This window comes from Ambystoma mexicanum, chromosome 6q (genome assembly GCF_040938575.1).
Source record: "Ambystoma mexicanum isolate Mex_15411 chromosome 6q, UKY_AmexF1_1, whole genome shotgun sequence".
Classification (NCBI taxonomy): domain Eukaryota; kingdom Metazoa; phylum Chordata; class Amphibia; order Caudata; family Ambystomatidae; genus Ambystoma; species Ambystoma mexicanum.
This window is the reverse complement of record NC_090937.1, coordinates 1,687,289,817-1,687,310,163: the sequence shown is the minus strand read 5'-3', so window position 1 is coordinate 1,687,310,163 and position 20,347 is coordinate 1,687,289,817. Positions and strand designations below refer to the sequence as shown.

Here is a 20,347-nt window from a genome sequence, read left to right as displayed (position 1 = left end):
TCTTGCACCCTCTTGCCACCTTGCTGTGCCTCTTGCACGCTTCTCTTTACTGTTTCAAGCACTCTTGCACCCTCTTGCCACATTGCTGTGCCTCTTGCACGCTTCTCTTTACTATTTCATGCACTCTTGCACCCTCTTGCCAACTTGTTGTGGCTCTTGCACGCTTCGCTTTACTGTTTCATGCACTCTTGCACACTCTTGCCACCTTGCTGTGACTCTTGCACGCTTCTCTTTACTGTTTCATGCACTCTTGCACCCTCTTGCCACATTGTTGTGCCTCTTGTACGCTTCTCTTTACTGTTTCATGCGCTCTTGCATCCTCTTGCCACCTTGCTGTGACTCTTGCACGCTTCTCTTTACTGTTTCATGCACTCTTGCACATTCTGTTCTTGGTTTCAGGTCGCTCGCACCCTTTTCCCCATTTATGGGTCGCTCACACCCTCTCTTCGCTTTCTTCCCACTTTCTTTCTGTTTCTTCTGACCCCGCGCCGCTAACACACTTTCTCTTGCTCTTTCTGTCTTCTTGGGTTTCCGAACCACTTGCGCCCCTTATCTTGCTTCGCTTTGCTTTGCTTTACTTCTCTTCTGCTTTTAAAGCATTGGGCCGCTTGCCGACTTCTGCTCCCGCTCCAGCCACCTGCACGCTACTGAGGTTCTCTCTCTCTCTCACGCATGAAATTCACCAATGTAGCATGGTGCAGGCGAGCAGTTCCTCAGGGTCTTGGGTTGAGGTCAGGATCTCACCACTTGTCACTCAGATTCCCCTGGGACCAGCATACGTCCAAGGGGAACGAGCACTGGCCTAGACACGGGCAATAGCCTGCAGTTCGTCATGCTCCGGCTCCCTGAAGACACAGCTCCCTTGCCACGCTGCAACCTATCTGACACAGGGTCAGCGTCTCTGCATCCTGTTCTCAACCGTACCTGCTGGGCGCCTTTTGCTGCAGCCTTCTGCCCTCTGGCTTCCACGTTCCATCCAGCAACCCCAGCTTGTTCGCTGCTTCTGGCAAAAACACATCTTTTTATAGTGCAAGTGAGAGTCAAGTGGAGTCAGGTGTGCACAGATGAAGTAAAGTGCCTGACCTTGCCTGACTCTATTAATGGGATAGCCTAAGGGTGCTATGTAGTAGGCCTCCTCTTGCATCCCCATGCTGTTCTTATGGGTAATCCTAATTTCTCTTGATCAGCCTCTTCCCCTTCCCAGTATTTATTTGAAAAGGGGAGCATGAGATGGGGTGTGATTTGGAAATACCCCATAAAGGCTGAGAGAGAGTGGGTTGGTGTACAATTGGGAAAGGGGAATACCATGTCTCGCCCTTGGGTATTCTTCTCCCAATCGTCCGTGAGCCTCCACTCGGGTGATCCTCCCTCACTTGTCCACGCCCAGGGTCGGGATCCAAAAGCGATTGCCCTTCCCTGGCCACCTGGATGGAAGATCCCGGGGGAGTAGGTGAGAGAATGCCCTCCGGTTTCCTCACACAATGTTATAATATCTTTCTCGTGACTGGGACGAGTATGATCATTCCAATAATGATTCTCCGCCCCCTCTCGTGTCTCCCATTTTCCCTATTACCTCATGTTCGTAGGGAGATTTCTCACCCAAGTGCTAAATTCCCTTTACCTTAGAGCCCTCCAGCTCTTTTGCTATATTTTGGGGCTTTGAACTTTTCATTTTGTGTGTGTTCTACTTTTGTGTTCTTTGGTTATGGAGTTTTAGACAACTCCATAGGCATCATCTTTTTCTTGTGTGTCACACAGCACCTTCGGTGCAGTGGCACGGGGATGTCTTTCAGACTTCCCAAGGTTTAACTACCTCCTCTAGGACGGACTACTGTCTCCCAGTGAATGTAAATTTAAATTGACTTTGCTATTCCTTTGAATTTACTGACCCAGCACACACTATCTTCCTATAGAGTGCTGGAGGGGTTGCCTAGCTTCCCCTGAGTCAAAACACTCATGTAACAGTAAAATGTGACCCTTTCCTACTTTAAATGGCTGGTGGCAGTGGTTTAGATCAACTACTGTGATTTTTCCCGACCACTAACTACGGTAGCTAAAAATCGGGTCAGCTGTGTTTTTCAATATGGCGCCCCAGACCTGTCTGTAAAAACAGACTCTGGTCATCTTTTTTCACCATTTCTTTTACAAAAAGTCCTTCTTGTGTTTGTCTCAGTGCGCTAAACCAGGTTTGGTCCCTTTGTTCGTTGGCCCCATGGCGGGCTTCAGTGCTGAAGCCCTCCTCTGGTGCCTGAGTGTATGGGGTGGACAGGATGTGAGGGAGACACCCAAAACTCCCTGTGCTTAGTCTTCTAAGAGACCTGAATGCACTCTGCCGTGATTGGCCGGTTGGCTGTCCAGCAAGGACAGCCACCCTGCTGTGTGAGTGACAGCCAGGCTGGAATGAATGGGAGAAAACTGTTTAAAAGCAGATCTCTGGGACTTGGAAAACAGAGTCGACCACTGTAACGAAAGAACCGAAGACGAGCTGAAGGAAGAGGACTGCTGCAACTCCTGGACGACCAGTGAAGCCCGGCTGCAGATCCAAATTGCCTGAAACTCCATCGACAGAGAAGACCTTCAAGGTTAACTTCTTCCCTTAAGTTTGGTGGGAATAACCAACTCGGAGGTACATGGACACCGTCCTATTCTGGTCGAATTTTCATCAGAGTGCTGTTGAAAACCGGATAGCCAGAGACAAGGAAACCAGCTTGTGGACTTAAAGGCACTCACACCTTTAACCGATGTCTTGCTACAGCTTTTGGCCTCTTCCCTGGGCAGTGCAGGAACCTCCTGACATCCTTCCTCTTGTACCCACGACTGAAGATCAGGAAAAGCAAGATCTGCTCGAACTGCCAGGAGCAACTGCCTCAGCTACAGCTTTCTCCATTGACAAGGTACTGTGTAAACGCGGTCCGGAAATCTTTTCGGCCATCGAGAAAGTGCTTGAAACTTTCCTCAAATACGAAGCCTTGTCCTTCCCCAAACATTTGTCAAACTTTTCGCCTAGCCAAATCCTTTAAACATCCATGGCAAAGACTTAACCGTTATATACCAGAACTGTGCTATCCTATACAAAAGACACTGAACCATTGACTTCGGCCCAGGCTTGTTGAGAAGAATTGCTGGTTGTATTTAACTGAAACCCTCTGCCCCGCCTATGAATGTATTTGGGCTGTCTATTCTTATAACCTTGTCTTTTTATCCCTTTAATAAGTATCTGAAGTGCCATTTTGCTCCCACTTCACAGGAGCTAAACTTGTTCATTTACTTACCAGTTGGATTTTTTTGGTGTATTAGTGTGTGATATTGAACTGCTTATGCTAGAGTAATGTTTTCTAACTGACTGAGTAAATAAATGTATATTCTTTTACCAAGAAACCTTGAGTAAGTGTGTATTTGAATCACTGTATTGGTTGGTCCTTTGTGTAACTTGTTCTACTGCTCACTTAAACTCTTGAGATAAGTCTGGCTGCTCAGTCATCGCTACCACTTTACTGTGTAGTACATAGCTCCCACCCTTTTTCGTCTCCAAGGCGGGTGAAAACACCCAATTTTCTTTTTGGCAGGTGAGAGGCCCATAGAAGTGAATGGGCGCCTGAGGGACTTGGCGGGTGATTCATCTGCTTTCAAGGCGGGTGACACCCGCCAAATGCGGGTGAGTTGAGAGCTATGGTAGTTTGTATCAAAGGTGAAATTGTGCTTACACTTGTAGTCCTAATTGCCTGTAGTGTTCCCAAAGGGTACTGCATGTGACTAACATAACGTCACGGGGTTTTGTGTTCTCTTGGGGTCGGCTCTCTCCAGAGTGGTCTGTCATGTCTCTTTAGCATCTTTTTCTCCATCTCTTCCTGTTATATGGTCACTCAGTATTTCATATTTCGGCATGTTCCATGTTTGCCAGTACACAGTGGTTTCAGCATTGTTTCTTTGACTCTTGGCCCACCACAAGCCTTCCATGGTCACACCAACACTCTCCGTCTCTCTCTCTCCCTCTCTCTCTCTAGTCTAGGACACCCCGCATCTGGCTCTGTTTCTCTTTGTCTCCTCGCTACAAGTTGTAGCGCGTCTCTCTCCGCTTCTTGCACTCTAACAACTTCATGTTGCTGCATGTCCGCTCTCACTCTCCAGCCAGCGTTCAAGCCTTTTTGTAATTCACTGGTTCTTCCCTCGTGTCTCCAGCCTCCTCCACGTTCAGGATTTATCTAGCCATGGGGCTTCCTTGGCGCAACTTCTTGTTCCTTTCTCCTCTACACGTGATCTTCTTCGTCCCAGGAAGATTTACAATTTCCTGTTGACAATAACACATACTGGATTTCTCTTCAGGTAAATTTTTATGGCAAAGGTTTGGAGAAGTTATTTTAGAAAGTGCTCTAGGGAGTTCCTTACAGGAACGCAAGTCCTTGCCCCAAAAGGGGGAATCTCTCCCGGTGAGGTCCCACTTGCCTCTACCCCTAGGGCTGGTATTACAGAGTAAGCTCACCTCCCTAGGCTCACATGGGTGGGCTCCCCCTTTGGTAGAAGGGATGAGTTCCTACGATTTGTCACAATATGTTTGCACTGATGCGTAGGAACTCATTTTTTGCCAACAAAATATCACCAACACCATTGCTACAGAGAAGATAGAGTGTAAAGGGATGCCAGAAAGCTGATTTTGTGGTTGGTTTGGCAACTGGAAATACTGTGGCATAATCGTCGGACATGGTTTTCTCCTAATCAGGAGAGCTGTACCATGTCTGTGTCACTTTCAAAGCTGGGTCTGCATAGTGATCTTTCTTTTCGCAGCCAGAGGGTGTTGGGCTATATTTGGGCTACTTTCCTGGCCCTTCTGGGCTACCGTAGATTTCCTTTTCTGTATACTGCTATCATAAGTCATTATGTGAATTTACAGCTGATCTTGGTGTTGTAATTCGGGGCTTGTTTGACTTAGCTGGTGCCATTATTTTGTAGGCACATTTAGCCTGTGTATTTTAGCCTGTGTATTTTAGCCTGTGTATTTGGAGTTAGTCAGGGCATCGGAGGTCCCCAGCTGATACTATGGACCTATTGCACTTCATTTCCCTATTTAGGCCTGCTTGCGGCCGGTTTCGTTGTGTTTGGCGAGAAACTCTGTGCGACAGTCGGTGTGCTGGGGCTGGTAACTTCTTGTGCAATTCCTGTCTTTGATTCCCTGTGAGTGTATGTAGATTTGATAGCCCAGTACCTACTGCATGGAGGAGAATGCTTTTTTTTCTCGGGTGCGGGTTGAGGGAGCTTGGCCTTAACAAAGTCCATCTGTCCCTTCAGACTTTACACAAAATTAGGAGTTTAGGCCTAGCATAGCTCTCAACTCACACGCTTTTGGCGGGTGTCACCCGCCTTGTAAAGGACTGACTCACCCGCCAAGCCTCCTGCACGCCCATTCATTCCAATGGGCGTCTCACCCGCCAAAAACAAAATCGGGTGATTTCACCCGCCTTTGCAACACAAATGGTTGAGAGCTATGGGCCTAGAGCGAAAAGTCATTAACACTAGCGGCCCAGGTGAAGGGTTGGAATTAACGGGAGGCCCATTGAGCGTTAGGTCGGCAGTTCCACATGCATGTGAAATTAATACTTTTATTAAGACTCATGATCTTGATTGTCTGTTTATTACATAAACATGGTTCAATGATTCGTCGCAGGCCATGTTCCATTTACTGGTCCCCCAAGATTATTCTATCCAGTTCATAAATAGATCAGCCAAGAAAGGGGGTGGGGTGGCAGTCATTCTTAGATCTTCACTTAAGCTGTCTCATTTAGAAGTGCTAGACTGTGAAGCCTCCACACAGATAGGACACGTCTGTATTTGGTGCTCCCAAATTCATTTTGGAAATCGACCACCAGGTTCAGCATGGGTGTTTTTGAAAAAACTAGATCAGTTTCTTATAGATATTAGAAGCAAACATAAGGAGCTGCTGTGTCTGGGTGACTTCAATGTTTGGTTGAATGCTGTCACTTCTCCGGATACAAAGGAGCTATTGGACAGTGTATCCACTCATGAGCTAATACCACCAGCAGTATCCCAATCGCATAATCAGGGACACTGGGCCTCATTACGAGTTTGGCGGTAGCTGTGCCCTTAAGAAGGGCACAGCTACCGCCAAACTCGCTTCCGTCACCCGCGAATTGGCCATTACCGGCCCATTACGTGTTGAATGTGCCGGTAATTGCCCATTCGCGGGTGCCAGTATGGCCGGGCTCCCGATCCCCATTCTGCCCCGTAGGGCAGAATGGGGGTGGGGAACATGGTTGCACTGGAACCGTTTATAATGGTGCCGGTGCAATCACAAGTTCTGCTCACGGGTGCCACAAGCAGAACTCGTAATGTGGAGGTATGGTAACAACGGCGCCGGTAGCACTACCGGCGCCGTTGTTGCCTTTCCGCCACATTCATAATGAGGCCCACTGTCTTGATGTATTGTTATACAGGGGAGAGAGCATAGCATTTCTAGTTACCCTTGCTGTACCTTGGTCCGACCATGCCGCACAAATGTTTAGGATTAACCGGGTTGGAGCAGGGTGTCTGGGAAGGAACAACCCTATGTATGCTCAATATCAGAGGTCTAAGGATTTGCAGGAGATATCTGGTAGTGAATAAAAAGAAAGCATTCAAGGCAATCAATCCTTCTTGATATTGATAATTTATTTGTATAGCGCCTATAGACATATGTGTTTCACAGCTGGAACTGTGATGAGTTCTTTAATGCAGGGATGGAGATTATGGACAAGATCTGTAATTGAGATGCCCCTATGAAGGAGGGTAAACCCAAGAAAGTTTCTAAGCCATGTTTACACAAGAACTGCTCACGTTACGTCGACATCTTAGATCAGTGGAAAATAAATGGAGGAGGGCTAGAACTCCTAACCTTAGTGAGAGGGTAAAGGCTGCGCAAGTTGCCTATAACGAAGCCATCTTTAAAGCCAAATGAAACTTTTTGATAAAAGGGATCGATGAGGTCACCAGTACATAGAGAATTATACTCGGTCATTACCACGTTTGCTGAACCAAAATGAGCCTCATTGGCTTTAGAAGCTTCTCAGACTCAGGCGGACATGTTCAACTCATTGGCCCTCATTACAACCCAGGCGTTAAGGGGTTAACGGCGCCGTAAAAGGTGGCGGCGCCGTTAAACCCTTAACGCCTGATTACGAGGTCCCTTTGCGGGTGGCACTTTAACGCCTGCTTTTAGCAGGTGTTAAAAAAACAACCCGCAAAGGGACCTTGGTGCTAAGTACGGTGCCGCAATTTGCAGCACCGTACTTAGCGCCTTCCCCATTCCCATTGAGCCCCATTGGGACATAAATGGGAATGGGGAAGGGCCATGGCGGCATGGGGAATTACCGCCCCGCAAACCTCGGAATGGGGTGGTAATTCCCCATTCCGCCATGACGGAGTCGGTAAGTTACCGGCACGGACTATGGTGCTATTAGCACCATGGTCCAACGCCTGGGTCGTAATGAGGGCCATTCTTTCTTAAAAAGATTGAGCTGATTCAGGACAAAATCACACAATCGTCAGTCACTGAACTGGAGCGTACAAGTGAACGTAGTAGATCTACGGAACCCAATGGTTCACCAGTTAGGGAATCCTTTAACTTCTCTAATGTAAAAGAGGAGACAGTACAATCGCTTCATCAGAATTTGAAACCCACAAATGATACATTATTCCCCATGCCGCCTGTGTAGCCAAAAGGGTTGCTTCAGATATAGCTCCCTTTGTGGCCGTTTTCGTGAACAAATCCTTATCTTCAGGCTCAATACCCACAGTGATAAAAAAAAATCAGTGGTTACCCCTCTCTTAAAAAAATGAAATTAGATCCTCAAAACCTGCAGAACTATATGCCAGTGGCTGGGCTACCCTGGCCAGGTAAGATTCTTGAGAAAACTGAAACCTCTCAATTGCAGGAGAATGTGGAGCCGGAGTCCTTGTTGGACCCCTTCAGTCAGGCTTTTGTTTCAACCTGGGTTCGGTACAGAGACGGCCCTGCTGACAGTTTGGGGTGACCTCCTCGAGGTGACTGATCAGGGGGAGTTATCGCTGCTAATCATGTTGGATCGGTCAGCGGCATTTGATACAGTGGATTACGGTATAATGCCGCAACGTCTTAGTGAGATCGGGAATGTGTCCAAATATGCCTGCGGGTGGTTCCGCACCTTTCTGTCAGATCGGGAACAACAGTTTAGACTTGGGGGTTACCTGTCTCTCTCACAGACATGCAGTTTCCCCAGGGTTCCTCTCTCTCTCACCCCTCATTCTAACCTATATGTGAGACCGCTTATAGACATCTTGAGGAAACACAAAGTGAAATTTCACTCATACGCAGAAGGATATTCAGGTGTTCCTAAAGGTCTGTAAGATCGAGGAGACTTGTGAGATTGCTGAGAGCTTCATACATACATGCCAACCCTCCCGATTTAGGCGGGAGACTCCCGACTTTTAAGTAAAAAATGTATCTATTCTTCACGTTCTCCCGCCTGTAATCATTCTAGCCCAATGTATTCCTATGGGGAAATTTACATCTCCCGATTTCCCTGGCGAAATCTCCCTACCAGGTGCGTCGGAATGTTGGCATGTATGTTCATAAAGGAAGTTCAAGCGTGGATGTGTGCAAATCGGCTCCTGCTGAATACTGGGAAAACCGAGGTCACTCTATTTGCCCCAAAACATTTGCTTCAGAATGATAGGCACCCGCCACCCCCCTGCTTTTTGGGCTCACATCTGGCTCTAGCACCCAAGATAAAAAACTTGTATTTGGGAGGAGGATCAGGGGAGTAAAGCGCAGGTGAGTGCGAAAGTTCAGTCAGACTTTGGGACCTTGCGCCTGTTAAGACATGTTCTTTTATACCAGCACAGGATCACACAGTAGTGGTGGGAAGCCTTATAAACTCACGTTTGGACTATTGCAATGCTCTGTTGTCTGGTTTTCCAGCTGCTCAAGACCACAGATTGCAGATAAGCCCAAAACACGGCTGCTAGGCTTATCTGTGGGGTTCCTAAATCCTCCCCAATTCCAGACTTGTGTCGGTGTCAATATGGGCTGGCGGACTAACCGATTTATCAGATTGTTCAAATAAGTCTTCCTCATCAGTAGGACATCGGTCGTGCTCCCGTTCCCTTTTCTCCTCACCTGAGATTGAATTAAGCTTCTTCCTTCTGGCGTGGAGAGTGGGAAGACTCTTCTTCTGTAGAAGGTAAGGTCGGCCTCGAAAGGAAGCCACCGCGGCTCCGATAACAGGAGGCACGGTGACCCCCCTCCGCGAAGGACTAACAACGGAGAGAGGGGAAAAGCCCGAATGGCATAAAAACCCCTCTGAGTACTTGTGCAGGCAGGAACCAGCTAACAGGGGAACTTGGGGAGAATCCGAATGAAATCCAAGGTAGAGAGAGGATTTCGAGGGACCGGTAGAAAATGAGAGAAAGGAGCCGAGAAAGAGATAGCCACGAAAGGGAGCGGAATCGATACCAACTGGGAAGAGAGAACACTGGGAAGGCTGGAAGGGAAAGATCACAAGGGAAAGGTAACTAGGGCAAGAGCCCCAAAAGCAAGGGCGGAGCACCGCCAAGGAGAAAACAATAATAGAGCGAGAGCAACAGAGGGAAATCCGAAGTTGCAACGCGCCGAACAGCCTAGCGTGTGGAAATAAATACGCATAGGCGGCGGCCATGTTGAAAAAGACTAGACCGATAATACTGTCAAAGGGAAAAAACGTGGCGGCACATTCAATGGCGGCCTCGCTTCCACCTCTCCCACAGCTGCCAGTGCCCAGCGGTCGTGACAGTATGCCCCCCTCTAGGGCGATACCCCCCGGGTTTGCCGGGATGTAGGTTGTGGAATCGGTGTAGCAAACGGGGTGCATTAACATAAGATCGGGGTTCCCAGGAATCCTCGGACGAAGGGAAGCCCTTCCAGTGTATAAGGTATTCCAGGCGTCCCTTATGGTAACGGGAATCCCTGATGTGGGAGACTTCGTATACTTCAGTGTTAGGGTCGGGCGGAATATGAAGTCTGGGAACTCTCTGCTTTCTCTCATCAGCCACATAAGAGCGGAGCTGTGAAGAATGAAAAGTCGGATGAACACGACTGAGTGACTTAGGTAACTTGAGGCGGTAAGCCACTGGGTTGATCTTGGTCAGGATGGTAAAAGGTCCAATATACCGGGGGGACAACTTGGAAGGTCTAACCCATCGGGGTAGAAACTTTGTAGACAGCATAACCTTCGTACCTTTCTCCCACATAGGTACCTGTCTCCGGTGGCGATCTGCTTGGTCTTTGTATTGAATGCTTGCCTCTTTAAGACTCTGTTTGGCAGATAAGTGAGCTTCTCTCAGTTGTGCCAAACCCGACTCAACCGACGGGATAGGAGTTTCCTTCCAGAAAGTGGGTATAATAGATCTGGGGTTATATCCATAAGTACAATAAAATGGGCTCATACCTAAAGAAGCATGCATAGCATTGTTGTACGAGAACTCGGCAGTAGGGAGGAGTGAAACCCAATTGTCTTGAGACTGGTTTACGAAACATCTCAGATATTGTTCAAGGGTTCCGTTTAACCTCTCAGTTTGGCCATTAGTCTGAGGATGGAATCCCGAAGAAAGAGCCCTCTCAATACCCAACAGTTTGCATAAAGCTGACCAAAACTTAGAGGTGTACTGGCTGCCACGATCGGATACAATCTTTTGCGGGAGTCCATGCAATCTAAATATGTCTTTAAGAAAGACTTCAGCCGTGAGTGAAGCAGAAGGTATGCCAGACAGTGGGGAGAAATGCGCCAGTTTGGAATAGGTATCGACTGTTACCATAATGCATGTACACCCTTGGGACTTTGGTAAGTCGACGATGAAGTCCGTAGAAATGTTAATCCAAGGACCTGGAGGGATCGGGCTGGATTGAAGTAACCCCAACGATTTCTGAGTAGAATACTTGTTACGTAAACAAGTCAAACATTTTTGAATATAAGTCTGAGTGTCTGCTCGCATCTTGGGCCAAAAGAAGGTTCTTTGGAGCAGTTCAAGGGTACCACGCAGGCCGCGATGACCCGCAACCTTTGAGTCGTGACACCACTTTAGAGCTCGTACTTGAAGGTCATGAGTGGGTAGGATTAGTCTTCCTTGGTTGAAATACAGTCCATCCTTTTCCTCGATAGATAAATTCTTTAGAGTGGGAGTGGGACCTTCCAAAGGAGTATAAGCCCCCTTAACCTCTTCCAGAAAAGACGATACCACCAGAACGATCTTAATACGGGGAAACATGAGTTCCTTCTGATCGGACTGGTGTACTTCGTTTCTTCGAGACAACGCATCAGCAACTTGGTTTTGAGAACCCGGAATATACGTGATGGTGAAATGAAACTGAGCAAAGAAGTGTGCCCATCTGGCTTGTCGGGTGTTATAGCATTCCTGTTGTCTCAAAACCTGCAGGTTTTTATGATCAGTTCGTATCTGAAACGGGTGCATACTTCCTTGAAGTAAGTGTCTCCATTCCAGACAAGCCAATTTCATAGCCAGTAGCTCTTTCTCGATGACTGAGTAGTTTTGTTGACTGGTTGTTAAGGTCTTGGAAAAATAGGCTATCGGATGTTCCATGCCGTGGTTGATTTGGAGAAGAACGGCACCTACTGCAGCCGAAGAAGCGTCGGTCTCCATAATGAAAGGTTTCAATTGATCTGGTTGCCGAAGAATAGGAGCCGTGCAGAATTTACCTTTGAGACTGGTAAAGCTGTCTTCGGCTGCATCATTCCAAAGAAAAGGTTTAGAGGATTTCTTAAGTAGAGAAGTGATGGGCAAGATAAGTCTTGAAAACCCCGGAACAAATTTCCGATAAAAGTTTGCCAGACCTAAAAACCTCTGGATGTCCTTTACAGAGGAAGGAGATGGCCATGAGAGAATGGCTTCCACCTTCTCGGGATCCATGGTTATACCTTCTTCAGAGAGAATAAACCCTAAATAGGGTATGGATGATTTAGCGAAAGCACATTTCTCTGGTTTGACCAATAGATGATGTATGCGGAGTCGGTGTAACACCTCCAATACCTGGGAAGAATGCTCTTCTTTCTTCCGGGAAAATATCAAGATGTCATCAAGGTACACTACTGTGTTGATACCTAATAGATCGGAAAATATGCGATCCATAAACCTCTGGAAAATAGAGGGAGCATTTACCAGTCCAAATGGCATCACTCGGTACTCAAAAAGCCCGTATGGAGTGCGGAAAGCAGTCTTCCATTCATCACCGGATCTAACCCGAAGCAAGTGGTATGTATTCCGAAGATCGAGCTTCGTAAACAATACAGATCCCTGAACGGCTTCAAGTATCTCCGAGATTATGGGCATGGGATATCTGTCCTTGATCGTGACTTGATTTAGACCTCTGTAATCAATACAAGGTCTCAACTCCTTTGTGTCTCTCTTAGGTATAAAAAATAACGAAGCACCTGCTGGGGATCTTGATGGTCGGATCAATCCGTTAGCAAGATTGTCATCCAGGTAGCGCCGGAGAACTGCCTTTTCAGCCAAAGATAGGGGGTACATTCTTCCAAAAGGAACCAAGGCCTGAGGTATGAGGTCTATATTACAATCTTCCGGCCGATGAGGGGGGAGTACCGAAGGTTGTTGTTCCTTGAAGATGTCAGCAAATTCTTCGAATATCCTGGGTAAATTGTGGATGGAGTTATTCTCAGTAGCGCATATAGTCTTTACCGTTTCAAACATAGGTTCCGGCAGACACCTTTCTTTACAAAAGGAAGAGTGGAAGCTCAGCAGGTTGTCTGTCCAATTTATTGTTGGGTTGTGTCTGCGGAGCCAACCGATACCCAATATCACAGGAAAATGGGCGGCCCTAATGATGTCGAACTTAAGGACTTCGGAGTGTAGTTGAATAGATACCTGGACTTCCTCAGTGGTGTGGGTTATGGGCCCAGAGCATAAAGGAGTACCATCCACCCCTTCTACCTTCTGGTCTTCCTTCTTTGGTACTCGGAGAAGGCCCACTTTTTCGGCCCACACAGTGTCTAGAAAATTTCCCGCAGCTCCACAGTCAAGCAGGGCTTGTGTCTCTATCTGTTGTCCTCTGAACTGGAGCTGAACGGCAACTACCATCAATCGATGGTCTTCGGAGGTTTTGGCAGAGGTCACAGAAAGTGTAGCATAGGAACCCGCTGACGCCCCTCGATAGTCTGTTCCACCGACTACCGAGGGCGTTCGTTTCCCGGCCTCCTCGGGGGTACGTCAGGACAGTCCCTCAAAAGGTGTCTTGTCGAACCACAATAAAGACACAGATTGCCTTCTCGCCTTCTCTTCTTTTCTTCCGCTGTCAAAGGGGCCCGGGTGGTACCAATCTGCATTGGTTCGTCTCTGGAAGGTGGACGAGTAACAGGTGAGGAGGTCGACGCGTGGGCTTCAAGGGAAAATCCGGGAGGACGAGTCTTCTTCTTCTCGTTCTTTCTTTCGGTCATGCGATAATCGATCCTAATTATCGCCTTGATGAGATCGGAGAAAGAGTCTGGGCGGGGAATTCTGGCTAGTTCGTCCTTTAAGTCCTCCCGCAAACCCCTCCGGAATATGGTATACTGTGCTTCTTCTTGCCAACCAGCCTCCGCTGCTATCCGTTTGAAAGCGGACAGATAGGAAAGTAAGTCTGAATTTCCTTGACGCACGTCAAGGAGGTCTTCACTGGCTAAAAAGGCTGTTTCAGTATGAAGGAAAGTCTGTTTGAGAAAATCTTTGAAAGCCGCATAATCTTGTAGGACTGGGTCAGATCGAGATACCAAAGGAGTGGCCCATGCTAAGGCATTACCCGTCATATGGGTTATCATGAACCCTACCTTGGTATGGTCTGTGGAAAAGGTGCCTCTTCGGAAAGCAAAGTGAATATCACAAGCATCAAGGAATTCTTTTACTTTCCTCTCGGTGCCATCAAATTTGCCTGATACCAAGGGTAGGGGGGGAAGATCGGCAGTAAGCTGTTCTCGAGCAGCAACCCTTAGTTGCAGGGCGGCATTGTCTGCCTTTAAAGTCTGAACCTCCTGACTCAATCCTTGTACGGCAGCGACGAGTTCCTGGAATTGTTGTGGGGTTGCCATCTCAATATTTAGGCGTTGCAATCTGTCAATATGGGCTGGCGGACTAACCGATTTATCAGATTGTTCAAATAAGTCTTCCTCATCAGTAGGACATTGGTCGTGCTCCCGTTCCCTTTTCTCCTCACCTGAGATTGAATTAAGCTTCTTCCTTCTGGCGTGGAGAGTGGGAAGACTATTCTTCTGTAGAAGGTAAGGTCGGCCTCGAAAGGAAGCCACCGCGGCTCCGATAACAGGAGGCACGGTGACCCCCCTCCGCGATGGACTAACAACGGAGAGAGGGGAAAAGCCCGAATGGCATAAAAACCCCTCTGAGTACTTGTGCAGGCAGGAACCAGCTAACAGGGGAACTTGGGGAGAATCCGAATGAAATCCAAGGTAGAGAGAGGATTTCGAGGGACCGGTAGAAAATGAGAGAAAGGAGCCGAGAAAGAGATAGCCACGAAAGGGAGCGGAATCGATACCAACTGGGAAGAGAGAACACTGGGAAGGCTGGAAGGGAAAGATCACAAGGGAAAGGTAACTAGGGCAAGAGCCCCAAAAGCAAGGGTGGAGCACCGCCAAGGAGAAAACAATAATAGAGCGAGAGCAACAGAGGGAAATCCGAAGTTGCAACGCGCCGAACAGCCTAGCGTGTGGAAATAAATACGCATAGGCGGCGGCCATGTTGAAAAAGACTAGACCGATAATACTGTCAAAGGGAAAAAACGTGGCGGCACATTCAATGGCGGCCTCGCTTCCACCTCTCCCACAGCCGCCAGTGCCCAGCGGTCGTGACAGTCGGTCCCTTCGTTGTCTCGCAGTGAAGGAGAGGATTGACTTTAACATTCTTTCTATGTTATTTTAATATATTAATCATTCAGCCCTTAGCTATCTTGTGGACACATTTAAATTGTATAAACGATCACATCAGCTATGTTCCTGTGATAAGTTGCTGTTGCTAGTCCCCCCTTCTAAATGTGTCTTTAGGGGTGACCGAAGATTTGGGATTTATGGCCCAAAGTTGTGCCACAAACTCCCATTATGAATGTGAGCATTAAAAACACTTGCTGCTTTCCGGAAAGTTCTGAAAACACAGTTATTCGGTTAAGCTGGGAAACTTGGCAACATATCTACTTAGCCTGGGCATCAGTGGGTGTGAAAGTTGGTAGGATTTTTGTATGAGATGGTTGATCCCTTAGGGGGTCCCCTTTACGGTTCCAGCTGTGCCCAGATACAATTGAGTTCGTCAGGCACGCTTTATAAATGATTCAATTCAATTCAATTATTTTTTGGAGAGGTGCAGTACCACTGATATTGGGACATAATAAAGAAGTGTGAATGAGGTCAGCCGTGTTACAGGAAAACAAGACAAGTACTAAAAGAAGCTGCAGAACAAAGAACATGCTTCTATTTGCTGAGGTTTTAGGTTGGAGACAATAGCCCTGCATTATGGCGTGATTATTAGTGTCCCCGCACTGCGCATGTCCGCTCTTCAGTTCTGCGCTCAGCTGCCCCCTAGATATCGATAGCTCTGGCATCTGCAGTCACTGTCTATCTGCTGAGGTGTTAGGTTGGACAAAATAGCCCTGCATAATGGCGTGAGTAGTGTCTCCGCACTGCGCATGTCCGCTCTTCAGCTCTCCCCTAGAAATCGATAGCTCTCGCATCTGCAGTCACTGTCTATCTGCTCAGGTGTTAGGTTGGACACAATACCCTAATGATGCCTCAGCCCATAATATCAACAACCTGCTACTTAATCTATGCTTCATACAACAGATCAACATGCCAACACACTCTAAGGGCAGGATTCTAGACTGGATAGCTGACTTAAATTGCATACTTGCTAACCCTACTGATTTAGGCAGTAGGCTACTGCTATTTAAGCGGGACTACCGCCTACAGATTTGGGGGACATATCCTACCGCTTTTTCCAGTGGCAGGTAATTTATGTGACTCTAAGGCAGGCTGCTTGAGACTGGGACTAGGACAAAGCATGCAACACATTAATGTGTTTGTGCGGTGGGCAGGTAAGTAATTACTTTGAGTGATGGGCCCAGGTCAATCCATTGACCTGACAGCTACGTGACTCTTGTCGGGACAGACTTTCAGTGACCCACCGTTCAATTTTGGTGAACCGACAGTGAAGACAAGTGGCAGAGCGGGCTACCATAACACAGCATCTGCCTGTCAGATGGAGGCGGGTATCAGTCTGTCGTTCAGTATTCAGCTTGTGCTGCAGGAATAAGTATGTACTCCCAGGCTGCTGCTACAGAGCAGTGGCAAACATTGCCTACCAGCTCTGTGTGAAGTTAGGTCATTGAATTTGGTGTTAACTTACCATTCAGAAGTATACAACGTAAGCATTTGTACATCATTCCATGTTGTGTTGTTTGAAGGGTTGTGTATTTTAGTGGTGCCAAAATACTTTGGTATATTTTGTATTGTCCTGTAATGTCAGCATTATTTTTGAAACTTGAAAAATCCTACATCTTTTTGTCACAGAATGTTGGCAAGTCTGAAATTGTGACATTAATGTTAAATCTAACCAACCATGTGCGTGAACAGATCACCACCTAATCACCTTCAGTATCCCAACCAGAATCCTCCATACCGCACCTGCTACCTCCAAAAGAAACAAGCGCAACATAACCTGCGCTAAATTACTCCCACTCATCCTCCCAGTTCTTAACAAACACTCCTCCTCATGCTCTGATCCTACAGTCCTGGTAGACAAGTTCAACCAGACTATGCTGAAAGCCCTCAACCTTTTTGCACCTATCAAACCCAGAAAACCTAAACCACGGGCCCACCTCCATTCCTGGTTTACACCACAGCTGAGAATCCTACGTAAAGAAAAACGGAACCTTGCAGCACGTTGATAAAGCAATCCAACGGAAACAAATAAAGCAAGCATTGCATTAGCTTCTCTGAACTACAAAGAGGCTATACTTCAGGCTAAAAGAGATACATATAACAAGCACATCGAACAAGCTAAATCAAATACCAAAGAGTTATTCCGAATATTAAAGGAGCTGGAATCCCCTGCCTCTCCTCCTGACACCTGTACCAAAGACAGCACATGGTGCGCCAATATTCAAAAGGCACTGCTTGGCAAAATCGTCACTCTCCAAACTAAAATCAATGACAAAAAAAACAGTCTGCAGATCGGCAATAACAGCAACTTTGATTCCCTGAAACCCTTCAGGTTCTCGCCCCTTTCCATCACCGAAGTTAAACATATTATCAACAATCTCAAACCCTGTAACTGCCAAGGTGATTTATGTCCTGCTTCCATTATTAAGGAGGCATCGCATAATCTAGTGCCCTTCATTACAACGCTCATACATTCTTCATTTAGCTCTGGGATTGTCCCTGACAACCTGAAGGATGCCTGGGTCATACCACTCCTCAAAAAACCTACACTGGATGCGAACATACCTACCAATTACAGACCCATCACCACGGTCCCTTTCCTGTTAAGAATACTTGATTGTGCTTCTTACCTGCAGATCCAAAATAATAATCTCTTGGAACTGAGGCAATCAGGATTCCGTCCTCGGTACGGCACGGAAACTGCCCTTATAGATCTCAAAACACAGATTGAAGACCTAAATGATAAGGGTAAACTGGCCCTTCTACTCCTCTTAGATCTATCTGCAGCCTTCGACCTAGTAAATCACCAAATCCTTTGCCGTCACCTTAAAACTGCCGCCCACTTCTCGGATAAAGCAACAGCTCGGATCACTTCATTCTTGGAAAACAGATCCATGAGGGTTTTTGCCCCCCTCTGCCACTGCTGAAACCTCGCCAGTCACCTACTTTTAAATTTGCTAAGGATACAAAAATGCTTGGCATCTATATCGACTCGACCCTCTCATTGACCAGACAAACCACCGCAGTATCATCTGCTGCAGCCTACACCTGCAAGCTCATTACTGCATGTCGACCCTTCCTATCACCAGCCAATTTGTTTTGCTCTTGGTGGTCGTGCAGATTAGTCCTACCACCTCCGACCCCAAGCACCACCCAGGCAGGAGATGACAACAGCCCGTGCAGCGCTTGAAACCGCAGGTGGAGAATGTCGTCTTATCAGGAACCAGAAACGCCAAAGACCCTCTGACCACCGAAAGCGAAGGAGAGGGTGGCCTGAAATGTGTGGTGGAGTAGTGGGGGTACAGCGAGCACTGGTCGATTGTATCTCTGACAGGACTCGTGATGTAGAACTCCGAGGCAAATACGTGGGATAATCCGTGAGCAGTCCAATAGGCAGTTCCGGGGTCGATAACCAAAGTTCAGTGTTCAAGGCAATATCCGTAGGCAGTCCAGTGAGCAATTCCGAGTCAAGAAACCAGTAGCAAACAAACAGCGTGATATCCGGGATTAAGAATGAGGCAATCCGTTAACAGTTCCGTGGTCAAGTATTCGTGGTAGCAAAATCCAAAGAAACGCCAAAGCAATCCGTGAAGGAAGCAGCTGTGAAGCGGTGCTTCCGTGTTTCTCTGCTCCCTTTAGCTTGTGTGGAAGGTCACGTGATCACATCACGGGAGGGGAACGTGAGTAGTCTGAGTCACGTGACCCGTGATGATGACGAAGGCTGTTGTGGATGCCTAGTCACGTGACGTGCGGTTCTATGTGTGCCCAATCGGCAGCGCCGGTTGTGTGAAAGCCTCCATGGGAGGTGCCAGTGAAGGAAAGGGCGAAGATCCCTCGGGCCGTGATGTGCGGGTCTCCTCTGTTTGGCAGGAGACCCTCGCCGCTCGCCTGCAGGGACACGTAGGCCACGTGAGTCTTGATGGTGGCGTACGTTGGGAGACACGACAGAGCCCCCCCCTAACGGCCCACGACCCCGTGGGCTAGATGGATGATCACGATGGAACTGGCCAACCAACCGGGGGGCCCGGACATCCCTGGAGGGCACCCAGGAACGTTCCTCAGGGCCGTAACCTAACCAGTCCACGAGATAGTGCAAGCGACCCCGAACATGGCGGGAACCCAAGATAGCACTGACCTCATAGATGTCAGGAGAGGACAAGGCGACAGGGGCAGGAGGGGCAGTGAGACGGGTAGGACCTAGATAGGGCTTAAGCAAGGAGGTATGAAAAACCGGATGGATACGCCAGGTGGTAGGAACAGACAACCGTAGAGCCACAGGGTTCAGGACTTTGACTATACGGTAGGGACCCACAAACCGGGGAAGCAACTTGCGGCAGCCAGGGATGTGTAGGTGGCGGGAGGACAACCACACTCGATCCCCCACCCGATATTCGGGAGCCGCCACCCGTTTTTTGTCAGCTGCGGATTTCATGGAGACCTGGGCTTCGCGCAAGTGGACTAGGGTTTGCGCATGGACCGAGACTAGATCACGGGCGCAGGTATTGGCAGCAGGAGTAGTGGATGAAGTGAAATCAGGAAATGGAAGGGTGCGGGGATGCTGACCGTACATGGAATAAAAGGGAGAAAAGCCAGTGGAGGAGTGCAGGGAGTTGTTATAGGCAAATTCCGCCAGGTGTAGTAAGTTAAGCCACGTGTCTTGGTACTGGAGAGTTAAACAGCGCAGGTACTGCTCGAGGGCTTGGTTCACCCTCTCTGTTTGCCCATCTGTTTGCGGGTGATAGGCTGAGGAAAAGCGGGCATCAATGCCGAGTAGCTTGGTCAAGGATGTCCAGAAACGGGAAGTAAACTGAGTCCCACGATCTGATATAATGATCTGTGGCAGACCGAAGAGACAAAACACAGACTTGAAAAACAACTGGGCCAGGGTAGGAGCGGAGGGTATCCCAGTACAAGGTACAAAGCGTGCCATTTTGGTATAGGAGTCTACCACTACCCAGATGGTGTCGAATCCTTGCCTGCGTGGCAGGTCTGTGATGAGGTCCATCGAGATAGTGTGCCAGGGTCTGGGGGGAATCGGTAATGGCTGGAGTAACCCCAACGGGCGACCCCTGCGTGATTTACCCTGCGCACACACTGAGCACGTGTTTACGTAGTTCTCCACGTCACGTTTCATTGATGGCCACCAACACCAGCGTTTTAGCAGTTCTAGTGTGCGACGCTGCCCCGGGTGGCCATTAATGGCGGCATCGTGTGACCATTCTAGTGCTTGGTTGCGTGTGTCGGTAGTGGGAAGAAAGAGCTTGTCTTGGATGAACGGTAACCCCTCCTGAAGAACCAGATCCCATTCCGCCAGTGCGTGTGGATGTTGGGAGACCCAATGACGGATGGTGGACTGCATGGACGAGGACGGTGTGCAGACACAAATGACATGACCCCCC

At 48.1% G+C, this 20,347-nt stretch overlaps 1 protein-coding gene across 1 annotated transcript in view; it reads left to right on the top strand.

The window, feature by feature from the left end:
• The window catches only part of LOC138515444 (zinc finger protein 585A-like), a 726,273-nt gene that overhangs the window by 552,523 nt on the left and 153,403 nt on the right, over positions 1-20,347 (top strand). Inside the window, exon 5 of the mRNA XM_069630284.1 lies at positions 2,756-2,894. Coding sequence (XP_069486385.1) covers positions 2,756-2,894 — 139 coding nt within the window. The remainder of the gene's footprint in view (positions 1-2,755; positions 2,895-20,347) is intronic.